This window comes from Macrosteles quadrilineatus, unplaced genomic scaffold (genome assembly GCF_028750875.1).
Source record: "Macrosteles quadrilineatus isolate MER2022 unplaced genomic scaffold, UCM_ALF_1.0 Scaffold_8__2_contigs__length_117827958, whole genome shotgun sequence".
Classification (NCBI taxonomy): Eukaryota; Metazoa; Arthropoda; class Insecta; order Hemiptera; family Cicadellidae; genus Macrosteles; species Macrosteles quadrilineatus.
Window position 1 is genome coordinate 42357918 of NW_026542601.1, and position 18654 is coordinate 42376571.

General features: G+C 35.1%; 2 protein-coding genes across 2 annotated transcripts in view; both read right to left on the reverse strand.

Annotated features, from left to right (window-relative positions):
- LOC128999786 (sodium-independent sulfate anion transporter-like) overlaps nucleotides 1-18654 on the reverse strand; it is an 83393-nt gene that overhangs the window by 59311 nt on the left and 5428 nt on the right. The gene's annotated exons all lie outside the window — the stretch shown is intronic.
- Nucleotides 13484-17140, reverse strand: LOC129000348 (uncharacterized). Its single transcript, XM_054427311.1, has one exon. The coding sequence runs from the start codon at nucleotides 17138-17140 to the stop codon at nucleotides 13484-13486; it is 3657 nt and encodes a 1218-aa protein (XP_054283286.1).

The following is an 18654-nucleotide window of genomic DNA, read 5'->3' on the forward strand; positions in this document are numbered from 1 at the left end:
TTAAAATATGCAAACCAACTGCTGTTCGTTATATAAGAAGGTTTCAACTGAATATTATAAGATCCCCGTGCGTAGAACGGGTACACAGCTAGTATACATATAAAACTGTATCAAGTAAAGCAAATGACAGCCAATACATGAATTAAACCATGTGAATGGCCAGATGCTAGAAAAAATACACAGGAAACTACCGCAATGTAAATAGGAAACTAATACGTGAATTAAATCCTTACAAAAATTTGAATGGACCCTGATCAGTAAACTCTTTGTTTTATTAACTGTACACCTCTTTCCAGTAACATGTGTTACAACCATATTTTATTATTTAATTGTTAAAACATAATTATGTTATTCCAAAAAGTAAATAAAACTGTTTCTTCTCTTGTAACCATTATAAAAGTGTGTTAATTTTGTCATTCTCTCACATATTCTATTAGTTTACACATTATGTTATCCTTTCACATTTCACTTGCATTCATATTTCACTTTTCGTTCATCTATATTTTCAATCTTTCAAAATTTATTGTCATGTCAGCATGTCAACCCTGTAAAAATGGTGTAACCGCAAATAAATTACCCCTCTGGTCCTTTGAACTTGTTACCATTGGCTTTTCTTATTTAGTTCTCTTACATCTCAACAATTAACTTTAATTTCTTTAAAAACATGTGATTACCATACCAAACATTAGTACACCACAAGCCCAGATAATGAATATCAGTCCTTCCTCTGTATTCACTCACATCAGTGGTCCTTCGAGACGGATCAATGGATATTCTTATAATGGTTACAATAGAACATACTGTTCTATTTACTGGTTGATGTATCATATATTTTCACAATTAAACATGATTGTAAACACTTACCTTGAAAAGATGTGTAGAGTGGGTAAAACAGTGCCAAATACATGTTTACAAGTTTTCCAAAGAGACTCTAAATTAAATACACAGAAAATCATACCAACAAATGCAAATCGAACAAATATTTAATTTACAAGCATGACCTTCTTAAATAAATTAAAATAAACAGGAAACTATTCATTAATAAAGTTAATAAGACAACTAAAATTCAAATGGACATTCGCAAGGTTAAATTCACAGCAAACTACTGTATATCAACAAATGTAACTGGAATCAAATTCATGAATTATTGATAGGTTTTCGGAACAGTGTATCTCGTATCCAAGTGTGCTGACCTTCTGATAGTTTATGTACGACAGTTTGTACTGTAGTACCGTAAACGCCCTATTTCCCCCCTCTCGGAGGTTAACAACCAGTTTCTTACTTTTACCTAGAACCTGCGTCAACTGGTCCCGGCCTTGGCCATCAACCTGCCAACCTGATGACGACGGGAGAAAGTAACGGAAACGTCGAAATGTTCTAGGTTATGTTTGCGATTGCCACTGGTCCAGATTGTCATCGATTATGGGAGATTGCATTGCATTGATTTATGGGTTTTATTTCTTGATCTATTGCTTGATTGTTGGTTTTTTCTTACCCCTTTTCTTGGTTGATGTTGGTTTTTATTTATTCCTTGATCGATTGTTGTTGGGTTCTTGCCCATTGATTGTTGTTTCTTTATTTGTTGCTTCATTCCTTCCTCGGTTGATTGTTGTTGGGGTTTTCCCCCTTTCTTGATTGTCGTTTTTTTAATAATTTGTAGCTTGATTCATTTATTGTTTGTATATGGGGTTTTATGTATTTTTTATTGGTTAAGTGGTGTTAGATTTATTCTAACTTCCTATCTTTTCGTTGTTGGTAGCTTTATTGTTTAAAAATGCGGGTCCGTAAGCCCCTAAACATTGTTATTACACGTTATATAAATTGTCTACTAATTTTTACAAGTTTTAAAATAAAAATCAACAATAATGTAAAGCATCCTAAATTTTAGAAATTAAATTAAGTAAAATGATTTTAGGTACCATTATAATGCTAAGGCGTAGTCAGGAGAGGTTTATCATCCCTCGTCTCCTTAATTGTACAAAGTTAATATTTTAACGTACAAGAGCGAGTGATTGATAAAATAAATGACAACAAAGTTATTTGAAGTGAAGACCAAGACATGTTGAAGAGTTAGCGGAAGATAAATTCAATCAATTTTTATTCTATAACTGTGAATTGTTCAAAGATGAATAAGGTAAAACTAAACAGATGCTAGCGCCATAATTAATTTCTGATCACGTCTTCTGTACGGGGAATTAATCAAGATACAATGTCGAAGTCAGTCCTTGTCCTAAAGCACTATTTACTACTGCACATATGACTGTGTTACTTACGTAATGGTATTCCCCCAAGGTGTTAATGATATTTAAATTTACAGATAAATATTTAAAATATCAATATTCATAATTAGTTACCTTGTTATTGTTAGTGATGGAGTTTGTATAGTGTCTCTGTCTTTGTTTTATGCTGGTTTAAAGTCAACTATTAACAGAATCTGCGGATATTGTCTCACTGATACAGTAGTTAACCGACGTTTCGGGGTTTTGGAAACTGACCCCGTCTTCCGGTGGAAAGGAACCTTAGGACCTAAAGGAAGACCTTAGAACCTAAGGACAGTAGGACAACGTCAAGAAACGTTGTATCTTAAATATTCTTCATAAACCTTTTGTTTTACTTATCAATCGTGGGAAATGCCCCAAACAATCCTTTAAAAGTGGGGGTTAACAAAAATTATTGTTCCCTAAAGGATTTCCATTAGAGTTTTCTAATAACAGTAAACATTTGATTTTATACTTAGGGATGGTATTACATAAAATAATCATAGATTTAAAACAAATTACTGGAGTAATTTAAGATAATCAACACTAGAGGGTTTAGGCATGATTAAATTCTAACTCTGGTAAAATAGAGAATCGTCATTCACTAACACACATGATTAAACAATTAGTACACACACATCGCCGATTCTCACACACACGCACATTTACGTTAGAATAATATTTCTTACCAATCATATAACCACAGGTTAACCTAAGGTAATTAAGAAATATACAAACTTTAGTTGCAATAACTATAATTTTTCGTTTACAATCATGAATTGGGTTTAAGGTATGGCCTCAAAGTAAGTATAACTCGTGTATATTACAGGTAATTTCTTGTGACATTGTGACAGGAAACAGGCGTGTGCAAGCACAGCCAAATAATTACGCCTCAAAGTCCTTGGAAGATTCAAACAGCTTGTCAAGAATATGTTTATTGTTTACCCGGGTCGCAGCACGCCAGCGTTATCATTTCATTGATTCATTTGATATTTCCTGTAATCAAAATCAGTTACACATTCGACGAGATTTTACATACCGGTAATCTGAAATAAATTAAATTAAAATGTTCTAATTCTTATTAAGACTTCGATTAAGACTAAGAGTCCAACCCATTTTCCTTCTTCCCATCTGGGGCCTGTTTCATAATCAAACTAATATTATTAGTAAATCAGCTGTTTGGCCAATGCAAATCTAATGGAAATTACAAGTTATAACTTGTAGCTTGTGATTGATTATGAAAAAGGCCCCTGTCATAAAATAAGTAATCATTATTCCCCTATTTTACATGTTTTTGAATAGGCCCTACACAATTATCAGAAACAAAATTAACAAACATATCAACATTGTCTGTGCTTAGCATCGGATGATTAAATGCGCAGAAAAGACTCTAGAAATATACTGTAGAAAATATATACAGTAGCTCACCATTGGATATTGAAAATCTATTGCTTTCTTTTTATACCGCCGTCTCTGGTTTATTTCAATCAGCTGTGAGGCAGAATCGATAAAATTACTTTATCAAAATGTAAACAAGGCAAATAATGTAAATATTATGTAATTTTCTTGAATTTTATGTAGGAGGTAATAGTATATTTCGTACCTAGGGCCGAAAATGAGGTTTTGCCGGCTCGAGATAGTTTTTAAGTTCGAGACGAAGTCGAGAACTTAAATCGATCGAGAGCTGCAAAACCATTTCGGTCCGTGGTACGAACGCTATTTTTCACCACACTATACCCTCTGACCACTATTCACCACCATATTAATGCACACTGATAGTCAACACAACAACAACTTTAATGTTATGTGAAGAAACAATTTGAGGAATCAGCAAAAATAAAAATAAATAGTTGCTAGGCAACGGTGACAATAACATTGCAATGCTATGGATTTTGATTGTGTATTTAAAATGCATTCATGTTTTAAGTAAGTAAGCGGACAGCTGATTTTGCGGCCCCGGCCTGTAAAAACCTGCTCGGTCCCCAAATTACGATGACAGCTGGCATGGCCAGCAAAACGTAACTTTCAGCCACCAATTAACGTATGTAATACAGCCAAAAACATCATAGTGTGGTGAAAAATATTTTCCTAACCATCTCATCAGCGTATTACAATAAAAAATCCCAAAAGTTCCATAGCCACCAAATCGACAGTTTGTAATCACAACTATACATTAATTACAGATTTATTTTGTCTTAAAAATAACCTGATTTCGTTGTCAACCTTTGGTTTTTCTTTTGCGCATGAACTTAACACGTCTCCCCACAGATATTTGTGACGCGTTGAACTTTCTAGCAATACTGTCGATGAGTCAGAAACATCGGTTAACCATTAGGCTAAATGATGACAGCTAGAAATGGTGACGTCAGGTATCCTAAAATGAGGAAATAAGCTGTGACAATACATTAATGAAAGTTTAGGAGCAATAAAAGTGACACATAGTTTGGAAAGTACAAAGGAAAGTTAGTTTTCACAATTGTATGAGTTAGTGGGAATAACCAATAAAAGCAACGTCAAACGTCATGTAAAATTAGTTATAGAAGCATCTCAGTACTGCCATTATTATCTATTACACCCAATTATACCTCATAAAATTGATTGGAGACAATAGGGGCTAAATTTGGCTACGAATTATAACACTACAGGGTGTCATTTATTGAACAAGTCCGTCGTGGTTAATTCTCGCGGTTAAGCCAAGACTAAACACAACCAAATCGAAACTAACTTAAAAACATGATCTTTCCATTGTTTAAATTAACAGCTGTTTAGGTCGAATGCCCCCCGAACAACTACCCCCAAGCAGGTTCCTAAGTCATGTTGACGTCAGAGATCGGGGTGCAGTTTTGTAGTCACGGACACTCAAGTCCAATATCAAACGGAATTACTCGAATTAAAATTACAATGATAATTAATACGTATGGAATTAACTTTAATACATAGTATCTCATTTTGCTAGGGGGGGGGGGTAGTATTCCAGTCACGGACACGGCTCCCATATTGATTAATTGGCAGATTTCATGACACGTTTCACCTGTTTTTTTATAAATAAAATCAATAAACAGTTATTCTACTGCGTTTAGTAGACTGGGCCATGAAATCACCATCTTAATACAATTATGAAATGATTAAATGATAATCACTTTTAACCTACAATAGTTACATCTAGTGCTGGCAGTTTCAAGTGTAGCTTGGAATGACGATGAAACTTTAGTAGGCCTACAGTTCAACATTCGAATTTTCAATTTTTAAACGTTGCCGACAATGTAGTAAGAATTAATATTCGGACCACGTTCAAAACAACAAACCCAACACAAATGCGCTAAAATGAAAAATACAAATTACCGTTTCGAATCTGTTTCTACACAAATTAACATTTTACCTACAGCAGTCGTGCACAGAACCTCGAAATTGTTTAGGAACAAAATTAGAATTTATTATTCCTACTTTTGTGCAAGATGAGTAATTTGCGCACATTTGTTCATGGGCAATACATTACTTGAAGGCGTCGAGGGAACTTTCCTGGTGCGAATTTGTCTACTTTAAGGTTTCATTATACATTTTTTATTGTATTTTGTACACACTTATGTCAATTTTGACGACAGTTGGTATCCTGTGTTATCTGTATGTTAAATTGTTTCAAATGAAAATAAATTAAGTCCAATCAACTCCCATTAAGTTTAGTTTTCCAATAACGTAAAATTGTGTATGCCGTTGGTGAATAAAATAAATAATTAAATCGCTATTTATGTTTTGGTTTAAGATATTTTTTTTATATTTGAATAATTATCACGAAAACTGGGGCAATATTTGTATTACACAATAATGAATTACACATCCTCGTGGTATAGGACATTTGACAACTTTAAATGTATAGCCCACTGGTGTATGAGAGTAACATGCATAAATGTATTAAAGTTGCTAATAACAACTAATTTTTAATGCCTTGTAAAATTATGAACACGAGTGTGAATTAACGCTTCTTTGGTTAGGTTGGGGATACGACAGAAGTTTCTGAATATTTAGTGTCTATATACACTTGATCATTTTAGAGGAATATAGCTTGTTGTGACTTAGGCTTATGTTTAAAAATATGTTATTTATAATTGAGTAACAATCTATGGGGGGGTTGACTTACAGTATAATGGTATCCAATAGTTAATGGTTTAACACAACACATAGATTGAGACCAATTTATCTTTCTTCTTTCGTATCTTTCTTCGTTTTCTTTCCCTAGGAACTCTTTGAGTAAAAACGTCACTGGCATATAAATCAAGAAAGAAAAAAGAAACATAATTAACAATATACCAGAGCTCGCCCCATGGTCGAAAACTCGACCAAACGTATGTATTGTGGAAACTTCTCTATTTTCACCCCACGCTGTAAATAAAACAAGTGATTGAAATTTCTTCCATTTGTTTTGAATTTCTGTTTATATTTTGTTGTTATTTCGTCACCAACACGGTAACTCATAAATCCCATGTTAATTTTTTTAATTTTTTAATTTATTTTTTATTTTTTGGCCTATCTTAACTTATAAAGGGCACATCTACAGGCACATATATATTTAGCCTGTAGTTGCATTCGTTGATTTCCCTGCAATGCACAGGAGCTGAGAAAAAGTTTTCAATAAACGTGCTTGTCTATATTTAGCTCCATGTCAAATCTCTAAAAGAAAGTTGAATTTTTTTGACCCAACAAACATAAATATGTTCAAAATACAAATAAAACCTGCATATATAGAACTGATTACCTTTCTTTTGGTACAACCCGCGAGTAATTCTGTCCAGTAGTATCGTCAGGCTGGCTGTCATAAGTTTTGCAAAAGTTTTTTAATATAAGAAAGATATCATCTAATATACTTTTGTAAACATATCTATTAGAGGGCATCTGACATTCTATGGTTTTTTTAATGTACCATTAAAAATAGATTTGAGGACCTGTTAAAACAGCTGACCATACTCTACGCTTACCCAAATAACAATATTATGTTATGAACATCAAGTGGATCTGTGAAGTTTTCTAGATACCTTAAGTCGTCTACGATATTTTAAATAAACTGCAGCTTTCTTAGAATGTTTAAATAGCCTATTTGAATTCTTCTCATGAAGCGAAAGTTGTTGGTGCGTGTCCAAATAACCTTAAGCAATGTTCCAAACCCTACCTGTACTTTCCAGTGGTCAGTGTAATGCAAGGAAACAGAAAATTAACTATTCAAGCTTAATAAGGTAAAGAAAAACTGAATGTTTTCTTAAAATGTAATGAAAGATCATATCCAATGTTATCCAGTATTATTACGGGCCTTTTTCCGATCCAAAATTTAACCGAGGACTTAGTCCTTTTCAAAGGATTTACACTATTTAATCCTTTATAAAACTTTTGAATCAAATTAACTGAAAAGCGTTGTAGAGCTAAACGTTCATTCATTCAGTAACAATAGTATAATATACAGCAGTGAAGTGATAGTATATTCCATAACAAGAGTAAAATGTGAGTCATTACATATTGAATATTGAGACCATGTAAATCGAGCACTTTAAATGGTGGATAATATGTATGGACCCACTTTCACTCGTGTTTTGAACGTTACTTTTCGCTTCACTACAAAGAATAATTATTTACTTCATTACAAAACTCAATGCATTTTTTGGTCATACCTTCAATTTAAAGGCTTAAAGTTAATATTTACTTTAGTTAGTGAAAATTGAAACAGTTGAAAAAACAATAAAAAATATTTGTTTCTTTTAGTCGGCAAAATCCAAAAAAGATAGTTAACATTACTTTCGCATAGTGAAAATTCTTTTTCACCACACTATGATGTTTTTGGCTGTATTACATACGTTAATTGGTGGCTGAAAGTTACGTTTTGCTGGCCATGCCAGCTGTCATCGTAATTTGGGGACCGAGCAGGTTTTTACAGGCCGGGGCCGCAAAATCAGCTGTCCGCTTACTTACTTAAAACCATCGATCTCTATTATTATTACAGCGTAATAATAGAGATCGATGCTTAAAACATGAATGCATACACGATCAAAATCCATAGCATTGCAATAGAATTGTGTTATTGTCACCGTTGCCTAGCAACTATTTAATTTTATTTTTGCTGATTCCTCAAATTATTTCTTCACATAACCTTAAAGTTGTAGTTGTGTTGACTATCAGTGTGCATTATTATAGTGGTGAATAGTGGTAATAGGGTATAGTGTGGTGAAAAATGGCGTTCGTACCACGGACCGAAATGGTTTTGCAGCTCTCGATCGATTTAAGTTCTCGACTTCGTCTCGAACTTAAAAACTATCTCGAGCCGGCAAAACCTCATTTTCGGCCCTAGGTACGAAATATACTATTTCACCACACTATGATGTTTTTGGCTGTATTACATACGTTAATTGGTGGCTGAAAGTTACGTTTTGATGGCCATGCCAGCTGTCATCGTAATTTGGGGACCGAGCAGGTTTTTACAGCCCGGGGCCGCAAAATCAGCTGTCCGCTTACTTACTTAAAACATGAATGCATTTTAAATACACAATCAAAATCCATAGCATTGCAATTAATACAATTGTGTTATTGTCACCGTTGCCTAGCAACTATTTATTTTTATTTTTGCTGATTCCTCAAATTATTTCTTTACATAGCCTTAAAGTTGTAGTTGTGTTGACTATCAGTGTGCATTATTATAGTGGTGAATAGTGGTAATAGGGTGTAGTGTGGGGGAAAATAGCGTTCGTACCACGGACCAAAATGGTTTTGCAGCTCTCAATCGTTATATATATATATTTTTTTTTATAAAATCGATTCTCTAGAAAACCTTTGTGATATTGTCGGCGGGAAAGATGGCTTTTTGTAAATGATAACAAAGCTTTTCCCTCAGCCATTAAGGCACGCAAACTAATACTGTAAACACAGATAGAGTTGAAAATGAGTTAATCTAAACCCGTCGAGGTTGAACTTGATAAGTTCTCTCATTAAGTTCCGATTGAATGTCACTCACTGACTATCAGTGAGCAAAGTTATCCTAGAGCAGGAAACGTTTGTAAATGTTCCTGAAAGATTGGTTGACTTAAAATTTGCATTGTTAATTTACATTATACATGGTAGGTCTGATTCTCATAGATGACTTTTAAACTAATATTAATCATCAAATGTAAAATTTCCTCTACTACAAGTATTAATTTGGTTCTTCTCTTGAACTTTGTTTCTTGAACTTTATCTGGTCGTTAGAAAGTGTGTTAAATACACGACCATATCAAACAAAATAGACATATTATATAGCTTGCTTTATTGTTTATTTTGATAAACTCCATACGGAAGTGAATTCTCAGCCAATTTATAATTTTCTCAACCAGTAAAAAAAGACATTTTAGTTTCTCTATAGTCCGAATGATTGAACCTATCTCCTGATTATTCGTCTACCTGGGACTGAGTGACAGGAGACATGTTTTAAAGTACAGAGTATAGTAAAACGACAACTATTACCGCACAAGCATTATTGATATCATTTTGTCCTCTCTCGTACTTTGTCGACGTGTCGTTCATCTGAGGACAGTGTTAAGGTGTATTTCTGCCCGGTATATAGAATGAATTATAATGTTGACTGTATACTTAATTTACAATTATATTATCCAATACAATAACTATTACGAACAAATGGAGAATATTTTTGTTCATTGTAGTAACTTATCTTCTAACATTATAACTCAATAGTAACAATCAAAATAGTTTAATTTCCCCTAAAATCATAAATTAAAATTGAATTGACATAAGCTCATTTAAGCACTATCGAACATGTTTCACACATCAGAAACAGCTTCAGATTTAACGACAAGATGTGAAGTCTACTTACAGAAACCAAAGCCTGACAGGTATGCGAAATTGGGTGTTACATTCAAACATAAATTTTAGCTGCCATTAAATCAATCAGCTTTCTCCGTCATAAAATGTCTTAAGATAACGAATGTCTTAACGAGCCTAAAGAGTCTGAACGACTGTTGTTTTATTGCAAAGAACAATAAAACCTAAAGAGTCTATAAATTTAATGTTAGTACAACCGAACTAGAGTGTAACTAGAGTCTAGAGATAGCCTACACTCCCATTTCCCATTTCAATGTTTAATGTGTAATTTCGACTATTGATAGAGCTAGATATTCTATCCTTAAAGTGAATCCAGTCTTAGAGTTAAACCAGTTGAAGTTGAATTGAACCGCCGTCAGAGTGCGTTGATGTCGAGTAGTACAGATTTATGTCAAATACGAACAGGTTTTAAGCAAAGGAAACAAAAGTTCTTCCTGTTAACCATCTTTGTGTCTCAAAAATTAAAGATAAAGTATAATTTTGATAGTAGCGCCCTCTGTGAGAGGCTCTCTTAACTAAATTGAATAACAATTTGCTAGATCTGGTCTATTTAGACGAAATGTCTAAACTTAAGTATCGAAAAGTCAACGATTTAATTGGTCAAACTATAAAGGCAACCTATTGTGTCCTACAGCATCCTCAACACCCTATGATAACAATTTGGAAAATAAAACTACTAGACTTTTGCAACGAGAGTCTCCTTCAACAACATCAACAGTTGAGTATAAAAAACTGGCTGTGACTGGTCTGAATAAATGTCTACTTCAGTACCAAAGTCCGAAATGTAGATCATTTGAATACTTTATTTCAAGTAACAAGTACATACAACATACAACACTCTAAATTCAGATAGAACAATTACAATATTTCCCCTTGAACTGGTTTTTAACCGTCCTTCATTCAACCTTAGCACGGTTCCATGCATAAATTCGTGGAACTTTTGCACAGCTGTCGTGGTCCTTTAGGAAAATTACTTTAAGATGAAGTTCAAAGTGAGTGAACTAACATGAGTTTTTAACTACACTTGAAACAGTAAATACCAGTCATTTACTCAGTCAATCTTACACTTATATAAAAACTCAAATCCATTGCTGTTTAATTGCAATATCTTTTAGAAATTCAAATGTTCTAGTTAGGAGGTGTGGGTGTACACCAGTAAGATGCGGTATCTACTTTGCTGACGAAGCCTACAACTGCTGACATTGCTGAGCCTGAAGAAGGGGGAATGAACTATGCGAAACTACGTCATCTCTAGCATAACCATGGTGGAACAAGGTAGGCGTTGTATGTAAATGGAGCTGGGACGCATGGTAATAGTTTAGTAATTATACTACTAAATGCATTTGATGATTTGAAAAATACCATTTACATTTTTATCGTAACTCATTCGGTTTCACACGATTAAAATGTTAGTATTTTATAACTTAATATCTTCTAAACTTACATATAGTGTTTTAAATACGAAAACTGGTTATGAATAAATTTTCGCCAATATAGTTCATTTACGCTTATTTCCAGCAACTCTTTTTACTCAACTTTCGGTCAAAGACCTGAGTGAAAGGAGTAAGTGAGAAAGTCATCCGCCCATGTGAAGCTCACCTACTCAACAGTAAAGTATATAATCAACGGTATTGAGTGGTGCAACTCGTAACTTACACTTCATGCGTTACTGTTCGTGGGGTTAGAAAACATTGGCATGTAATGTATGCGCCACATTCACTCGAGTCGTATTTTATGTTCTTGACTGTGTATTGCTCCATTAAATTGATGATTGTATGACTTCTAGCTGTAAGAGTTGTCCTCACTTGAATGTCCTACCTTCCTTTTATTTATAGGTTGACCAGTAGGTTAATGTGGGATCCGAGCCACTAGGAAACAAATTAATGGCTAAAACCAAAGATTCTTGGCGGGATTCGAACCCGCTGCCTTCATGGCCAAAGTTTCGCACTCTTACTAAACTCAAATACGGTACGATTGAAAATTAAATATAATTGCTTTTGATATACAGAATTGGAAACTTATGTTTCAGAAAACATTTTGTTTGGTTTAAAATGCACTTATTTCTGAGTGGATGTTGAAAATTTCCTTGTGGTCCTACAAATTAAATTGAAATAAAACTTTAACTTTCGGTTTAGCTATTGCGATTAGAAAACTAAGAATGGTTCAACCCAAAATGATTTCTGTTTTGAAGTAAATTCTATATAAATTTATTTATTTATAAATGTATTTATAAATCCTCCTATGTGTTTAGGAGATGTGTAGACAGAATTATGAGGCAGATTTTTATATTCAATCGCTCTTTACAAAACGTAATTTGGCTTGATAAATGTTTTTGGAGAGAATATTTTTCCGTCACCAACCAGACACTTGGCTTTCAATTCGATTCAAATTCTTTAGATTTTACCACCACAAATACATAACGAGAGTTAAGTAGGTCTACAAACAATAGTATAAACATTTACATGGTTAAATTGCACTAAATGGGTATCAGAATAATTCATCTTTGCTACCCTTAAATACTGTATTTTAATTTAGATTTTAATTAAGAAGTGGAACAGGACATTTAGTAAGTAATGGCTCAACCATAAAACTACTTAAATCCATTATCACATGAATAATTGAATATATATTACAAGACTAACAAAATAAAATTTACATTAACCTAATAACTAATCAAGATAGTCTTGCTACGTAAAATCCTAATCAGGCAATTTATCTTACAAACTAATCATATGAGTAATTTAACACAATAATTACAGCTATTTCGGGCGATATTGCAGGCTTATCTCTAAAATCAACGTGATCAGTAGAAATGGCGACCGTGACACTTTGGGAAAATAAGTTACGTAATAAATTTTATTTTATATCTGTAGAATTTCGGTAGCGTGTGGAGTGGACTGTATATTTATAAGTTAAGCGGAGTTTGATTCTTCAAATTAGAACAAATTATAACACTGAGATACAATTGACAAATAGTATAATATTAACAAATAAACTTTCAACAATTTCACAGAGCTTTCCATTTACATTACAAAAGAGAGAGAGGGATCTTGAGTCTTGATGTGTTTGTTATCAACTAACAAAAATTACTAATACATTATTTCATTGTTAAATCCCATATGTTGTTTTAAACATTAAAACAAATTAAAAACCAATGCCATCTGTATTTATTTTTAGTTGATAGAAAGTATTGCTTAGTCTATGGTATTATTATAACAAATCACAATTAATTACACTGAATACTGAACATACCCCCGCCCGTGAACCACTTAGTGGGGTTCACCTAATAATCAAGTATTGAGAAGAAAAAAAAATGTATTTAGAAATGAACATATTATTTACAATAAACTCTTGGTTAACAGTCTTAACTTCTTTTATTACTCATTGATTGGGAGGGGTGAGACTTTAGTTATAGATCTGGAGAGTGTTCCTGATGAAGTTTTTAATCTTACAACTCGTACAAGACCATCTTGCCCTGGGGAGGTTGAAATGACACGTCCCATTTTCCATGAAAGGGGAGGTTGGTTTGGTTCATGCAATAGGACAAGATCTCCAATTTTCATGTTAGGTTGAGGACTTCTCCATTTCCCTCGTTGTTGCAACGTGTAGAGGTATTCCTTTTGCCATCTTTTCCAAAAACTTTGGGTTAATGCTTGAACAAACTTCCACCTTGACAATCTGTTTGTTGAGACATCTTTCCAGTCAGGTTCGGGAAGAGATAAAAGAGGTCCTCCAATCAGAAAATGACCAGGAGTTAAGCAATCAATTTCGCTGGGGTCAGATGAAAGTGGGGTTATGGGCCGTGAATTTAGAATTGCTTCGATGCGAGTTGTTAGTGTGATGAACTCTTCAAGAGTAAGAATCTGTTCGCCTATGACTCTCCGAAGATGGTGTTTGACACTGCGGACAGTTCTCTCCCAAAGGCCACCTTGGTGTGGAGCTGCGGGGGGTAAGAAATGAAATGTAATGTTGTTTTCCATTGCAAACTTACTAAGAGCTTCTTGAGTTTCTTTCTGGACGAAGAAATTCTTAACAATCTTTTGAACTTCATTAGCGGCACCTACATAATTTGTTCCGCAGTCCGAGTAGATGTTGCTACACAACCCTCGTCGAGAGACAAATCTCGTCAATGCTGCTAGGTAAGCTTCGGAACTGAGATCTGTAACAACCTCTAAATGTACAGCCTTGACAGAAAAACAAATGAAGATACAAACGTATACTTTGATTGGACAGGACTTCCTTAATTTGCAAGGTTTAACTGAGAATGGGCCTAAAAAGTCCGCCCCGCAGTTGTTGAACACTCTTGAAGGTATGACTCGTTGGGGAGGAAGATCTCCCATTTTCTGAGTTGTTGTCTTAGGATTGCATTTGAAGCATCGGATGCACTTGTAAACTCTTCTTCGAATAATACTTCGAGCAGATAGGATCCAAAACTTCTGAGATAAAACGGCTTGTAAAAACTGAGGTCCAGCATGCAAGTGTTTCAAATGGTAATGATCAACGATGAGATTGGTGACATGGTTAGTTTTGGGCAATACAATAGGATGCTTTGCAGCGTAGGATACTTGAGAGTGCTTAAGGCGGCCTCCAACACGAATCAATCCATTTTCGTCTAAGAATTGGGAGAGAGACGCGAGACGAGAGGAACAAGGTTTTCCATCTTTCAATCTAGAAATATCTTCAGAAAAGACAGTTTGCTGAATCATTTTACAGATAGTGATTGTTGCTTTATCAAGCTCTTCAAGCTTTAAAAACCCTGATTCTTTAACCTGGTTTGTAAGGTTATTTTTGAAGCGTAGAACGTAAGCAATGACTCGCTGGAGGGTTGACCAAGATGAAAACCTGTTGAATAAGTCTGGTTTTTTAGTTGTAACCATTATTGGTAAAGGTTCGATCTTACGTTCTGGCAATTGTTCGTCTTGGAGAGGGGTGAAGCGAGGAATAGGCCATGATTCCTGATCCAGAGATAACCAATTGGGACCGTTCCACCATAAACTGTTGTCTTTCATAGAAATGGGAAGGGTTCCTCTACTGGCAATGTCAGCTGGATTACAATGAGTTGAGACATGTTTCCATATGTAAGTAGGAGTAAGTTCTTGAATTTCTGAGACTCGATTTGCAACATAAACTTTTAACCGGTAGGGTACAGTTTTTATCCATGACAAGACTACAGATGAATCACACCAAGCATGTAATTCGTTGACAAGATAATCTTGAGAGAGTAGAGAGTTGCAATAGTTCAGGAGTTTGGACAAAAGATGGGCACCACACAATTCTAGTCTAGGGATGGAGATCTTCTTAAGAGGAGCTACTCGAGCTTTGGCAATTAACAGATGTACGTTGATTTCTCCGGAAGAACTTACACATCGCAAGTAGACACAAGCTCCGTAACCTGTTTCAGACCCATCACAAAATCCATGTAAACTGATATGAACAGCATCAGCTACGGAAACATATCGAGGTAAGCTAAGTTCACTTAAGAAAGGGAGTTGTTGGAGGAACTTAGACCATTTTTCAGTTAGATCCGGAGGTACAGGCGCATCCCATGATAAACCTAGTGCCCATAAAACTTGTATCAACGCTTTTACCCAAAGAGTGACTGGAGTCAACCAACCGTTTGGATCAAATATTCTGCTAACTGTTCCAAGTATACCTCGTTTAGTTGGAGGCGTGTCTGGGATATTCAACTGATAAGAGAAAGTGTCTGAGTTAGGTGACCATTTTATACCTAGTACCTTGAAATAAGGTTGATCTGAGGAGTTGAAATATAGAGGAGTTTCTTTGTAAGAGTCGGGGAGAGTTTCCATGATTTGAGGGCAGTTGCTAGTCCATTTCCTCAGTTCGAAACATCCTTTTAAAAGAAGTTGTTCCACCTCATTTCTTAGTACCAAAGCTTGTTCTATGCTGTTGGCACCTAATATTAAATCATCTACATATACTTGTTTCTTTAAAGCCTCAGCTGCCAGAGGGAAGTTTGCGCCTTCATCAGTGATAAGTTGGTGAAGTGTCCTTAGTGCCAAGTAGGGTGAGCAGTTGAATCCAAACACAACTGTAGTTAAACGGTAAACTGAAAGGGGGTCGTCTTTGTCATCTCTCCAATACAACATTTGATAGTTTCTATCATCTGGGTGGATCATTATTTGACGTAACATTTGTTTGATGTCACATGAGAAGACAATAGGGGAAAGTCTAAACTTTAACAGAATATCATTAAGATCATTATGTAGTTTTGGCCCGGTATGTAGAATATCGTTAAGGCTGACACCTGAGGAGCTGCGTGCGCTTGCATCGTATACTACACGAAGCTTGGTGGTTGAGGAATCTACTTTGACAATAGCATGGTGAGGTAAGTAAAATTGTTTATTATCACTGTTTGGAGGAGGGTTAACAGGTTCCATGTGACTAGATGACAATAAATCATGTATGGCTTTACTATACTCTGCTTTAACTTCAGGCTGACTTTCTAATTTTCTTTCAAGTGATAGGAATCTATTACGAGCGCAAAATGATGAGTCACCAAGAGGGGGATGATTTTCTTTTATGGGTAGCCTAACAAAGTAGCGTCCATCTGAATCCCTAGAGACCGTGTTTAGAAAGTGATTTTCACAAATTTCTTGTTCAGATGTAATATGATGTTTGATGGGAGGTTCCTCTAGAGTCCAAAATTTCTGCAGAGAATTGTGCAAATCAATATCTTGAGTACTTAATAAAGAAGAAAGATTACCCTTGCATTGAGGGGCTGTTTTGTGAGGGACTACAGCAGGAAGAGTTGGGGCAGATCCTATGATAAGATATCCAAATACAGAATTCATGGCAGCAGGAAGATCCTTGTTAAGGATAATGCGTTCACCAGTGATTACTTTAGCGAATAGATCAGCACCTATGAGCACATCTATCTTACTAGGCAAATGAAAAGTTGGATCAGCCAGGACCAAATGTTTGAAGTATTCTTTAACATTAACTGGAACTTCTGAGTGTGGGAGGTTTGAGGTTATTCTGTCTAGAATAAGGACTGGGTTGTTATCAGCAATCATTTCTCCGCTAAGAGACGATATGTTAACTTTTGACACACCTTTAGATTTAACTTCTACTGATGATAGGCCATCTATCTTGGAATTACTGGAAAATGTCCGTTTAAGCATAAGCAGGTTAGCAATATTTTCTGTTACGCAGCTTACCATAGATGCGGAGTCAATAACGGCTCGGGCTACAACTGTGTTACCGTTATTAGCTTTCAAGTGTACCAATGCAGTGGCTAGCAATATAGTGGTATTAGGGTTTGAGGAGACAGCTACAAAGGGAGGTTCAGGGTGATCATAAGTTTTATTCATTTCCTTGGGCGTTGGAGCATTATCTTTAGGCTTTTGGTTAAGCTTATCATTAGGCCTATTATTAGTTTGATGTAAGAGGGAGTGATGTTTCAGTTTACAGTGAAAACATGTTTTATTTGACTTACAGTCTTTGACAGAATGAGCGGTACCTAAGCAGTTCAAACAGAGGTGGTTTTTCCTCACAAAATTGTATCTTTCCTGTACGGACAAATCTTTAAACTCTGAGCATTGGTAAATGTTGTGATCACTTTTACTACAAAATGTGCATGTGGCGTTTGAGTCTCTGAAAGCTAGTAAAGTAGTGCGGTTCGGTGTAGACTTATGTAGGCCTATCTGAGAGGAGTGAGGGCTGGACCTCTTACTATTTTGAGTGAAACCTACATTGCTATTGCTTGAAGTAGTTCTAGGGAACTGAGAGTTAGAGAGGTTAGCAGCTTCTAAGTAAGCACATTCATTTTCTAAAAATGTTATTACTTCACCTACGGTTGGAAGGTCTTGAGAATTTAGACGTAAGCTTTCAAACTTTTTGCGAATGTCTGCGTGTAATTTCCTTAGTAACATGGCTGAGAGCAAGATATTATCCTTGGCTATGTCATGATTGAGTGCAATGAGTGCTTGGGCATTTTCGTTATACTGAGAAATGAACGAGCGAATGTTCTTGAGGGAGGAGTCACTTAGGTTAGGTAAGTCTATTATGTTGTTGAGGTGTATGCTTATGATTTTCCTACTGTTTTGATACCGTTTTTGAAGAAGATCCCATGCTACATCATAGTTTTCAGCTGTGATTGGTAAATTCTTTATAAGATTGAAAGGTTCTCCCTGTAGAGTAGAAAGCAGATATTGAAATCGCTCAACTTTGGATATGTTTTCATTATCATGAACAGATACTTGAAACAGGCTAACATAAGATAACCATTGTTCCTGTGAACCATTGAAAGTTTTGAGAGATAGAGGAGGGAGTTTTAGTGAGTGGCTATCTTGGTTTGAGGAAGAGCTACTAGGCCTATGGGGTAGGCTACTTGATGGAGTATTTGTTATTGAGTCAGTGTTTAGAGCAGGCCTATTACTTATAGGATCTTGAGAAAGGTGTTTCTTCGTGAGAGTTTGAATTCCTACATATAAGTCAGATATAGTATCTTGTAATTGAAAGAGTGTATCTTCTTCATAATCATCGGGAAGCGTGTCACTATTGAATAGTTTCGCAAGGGAGGTTTCAA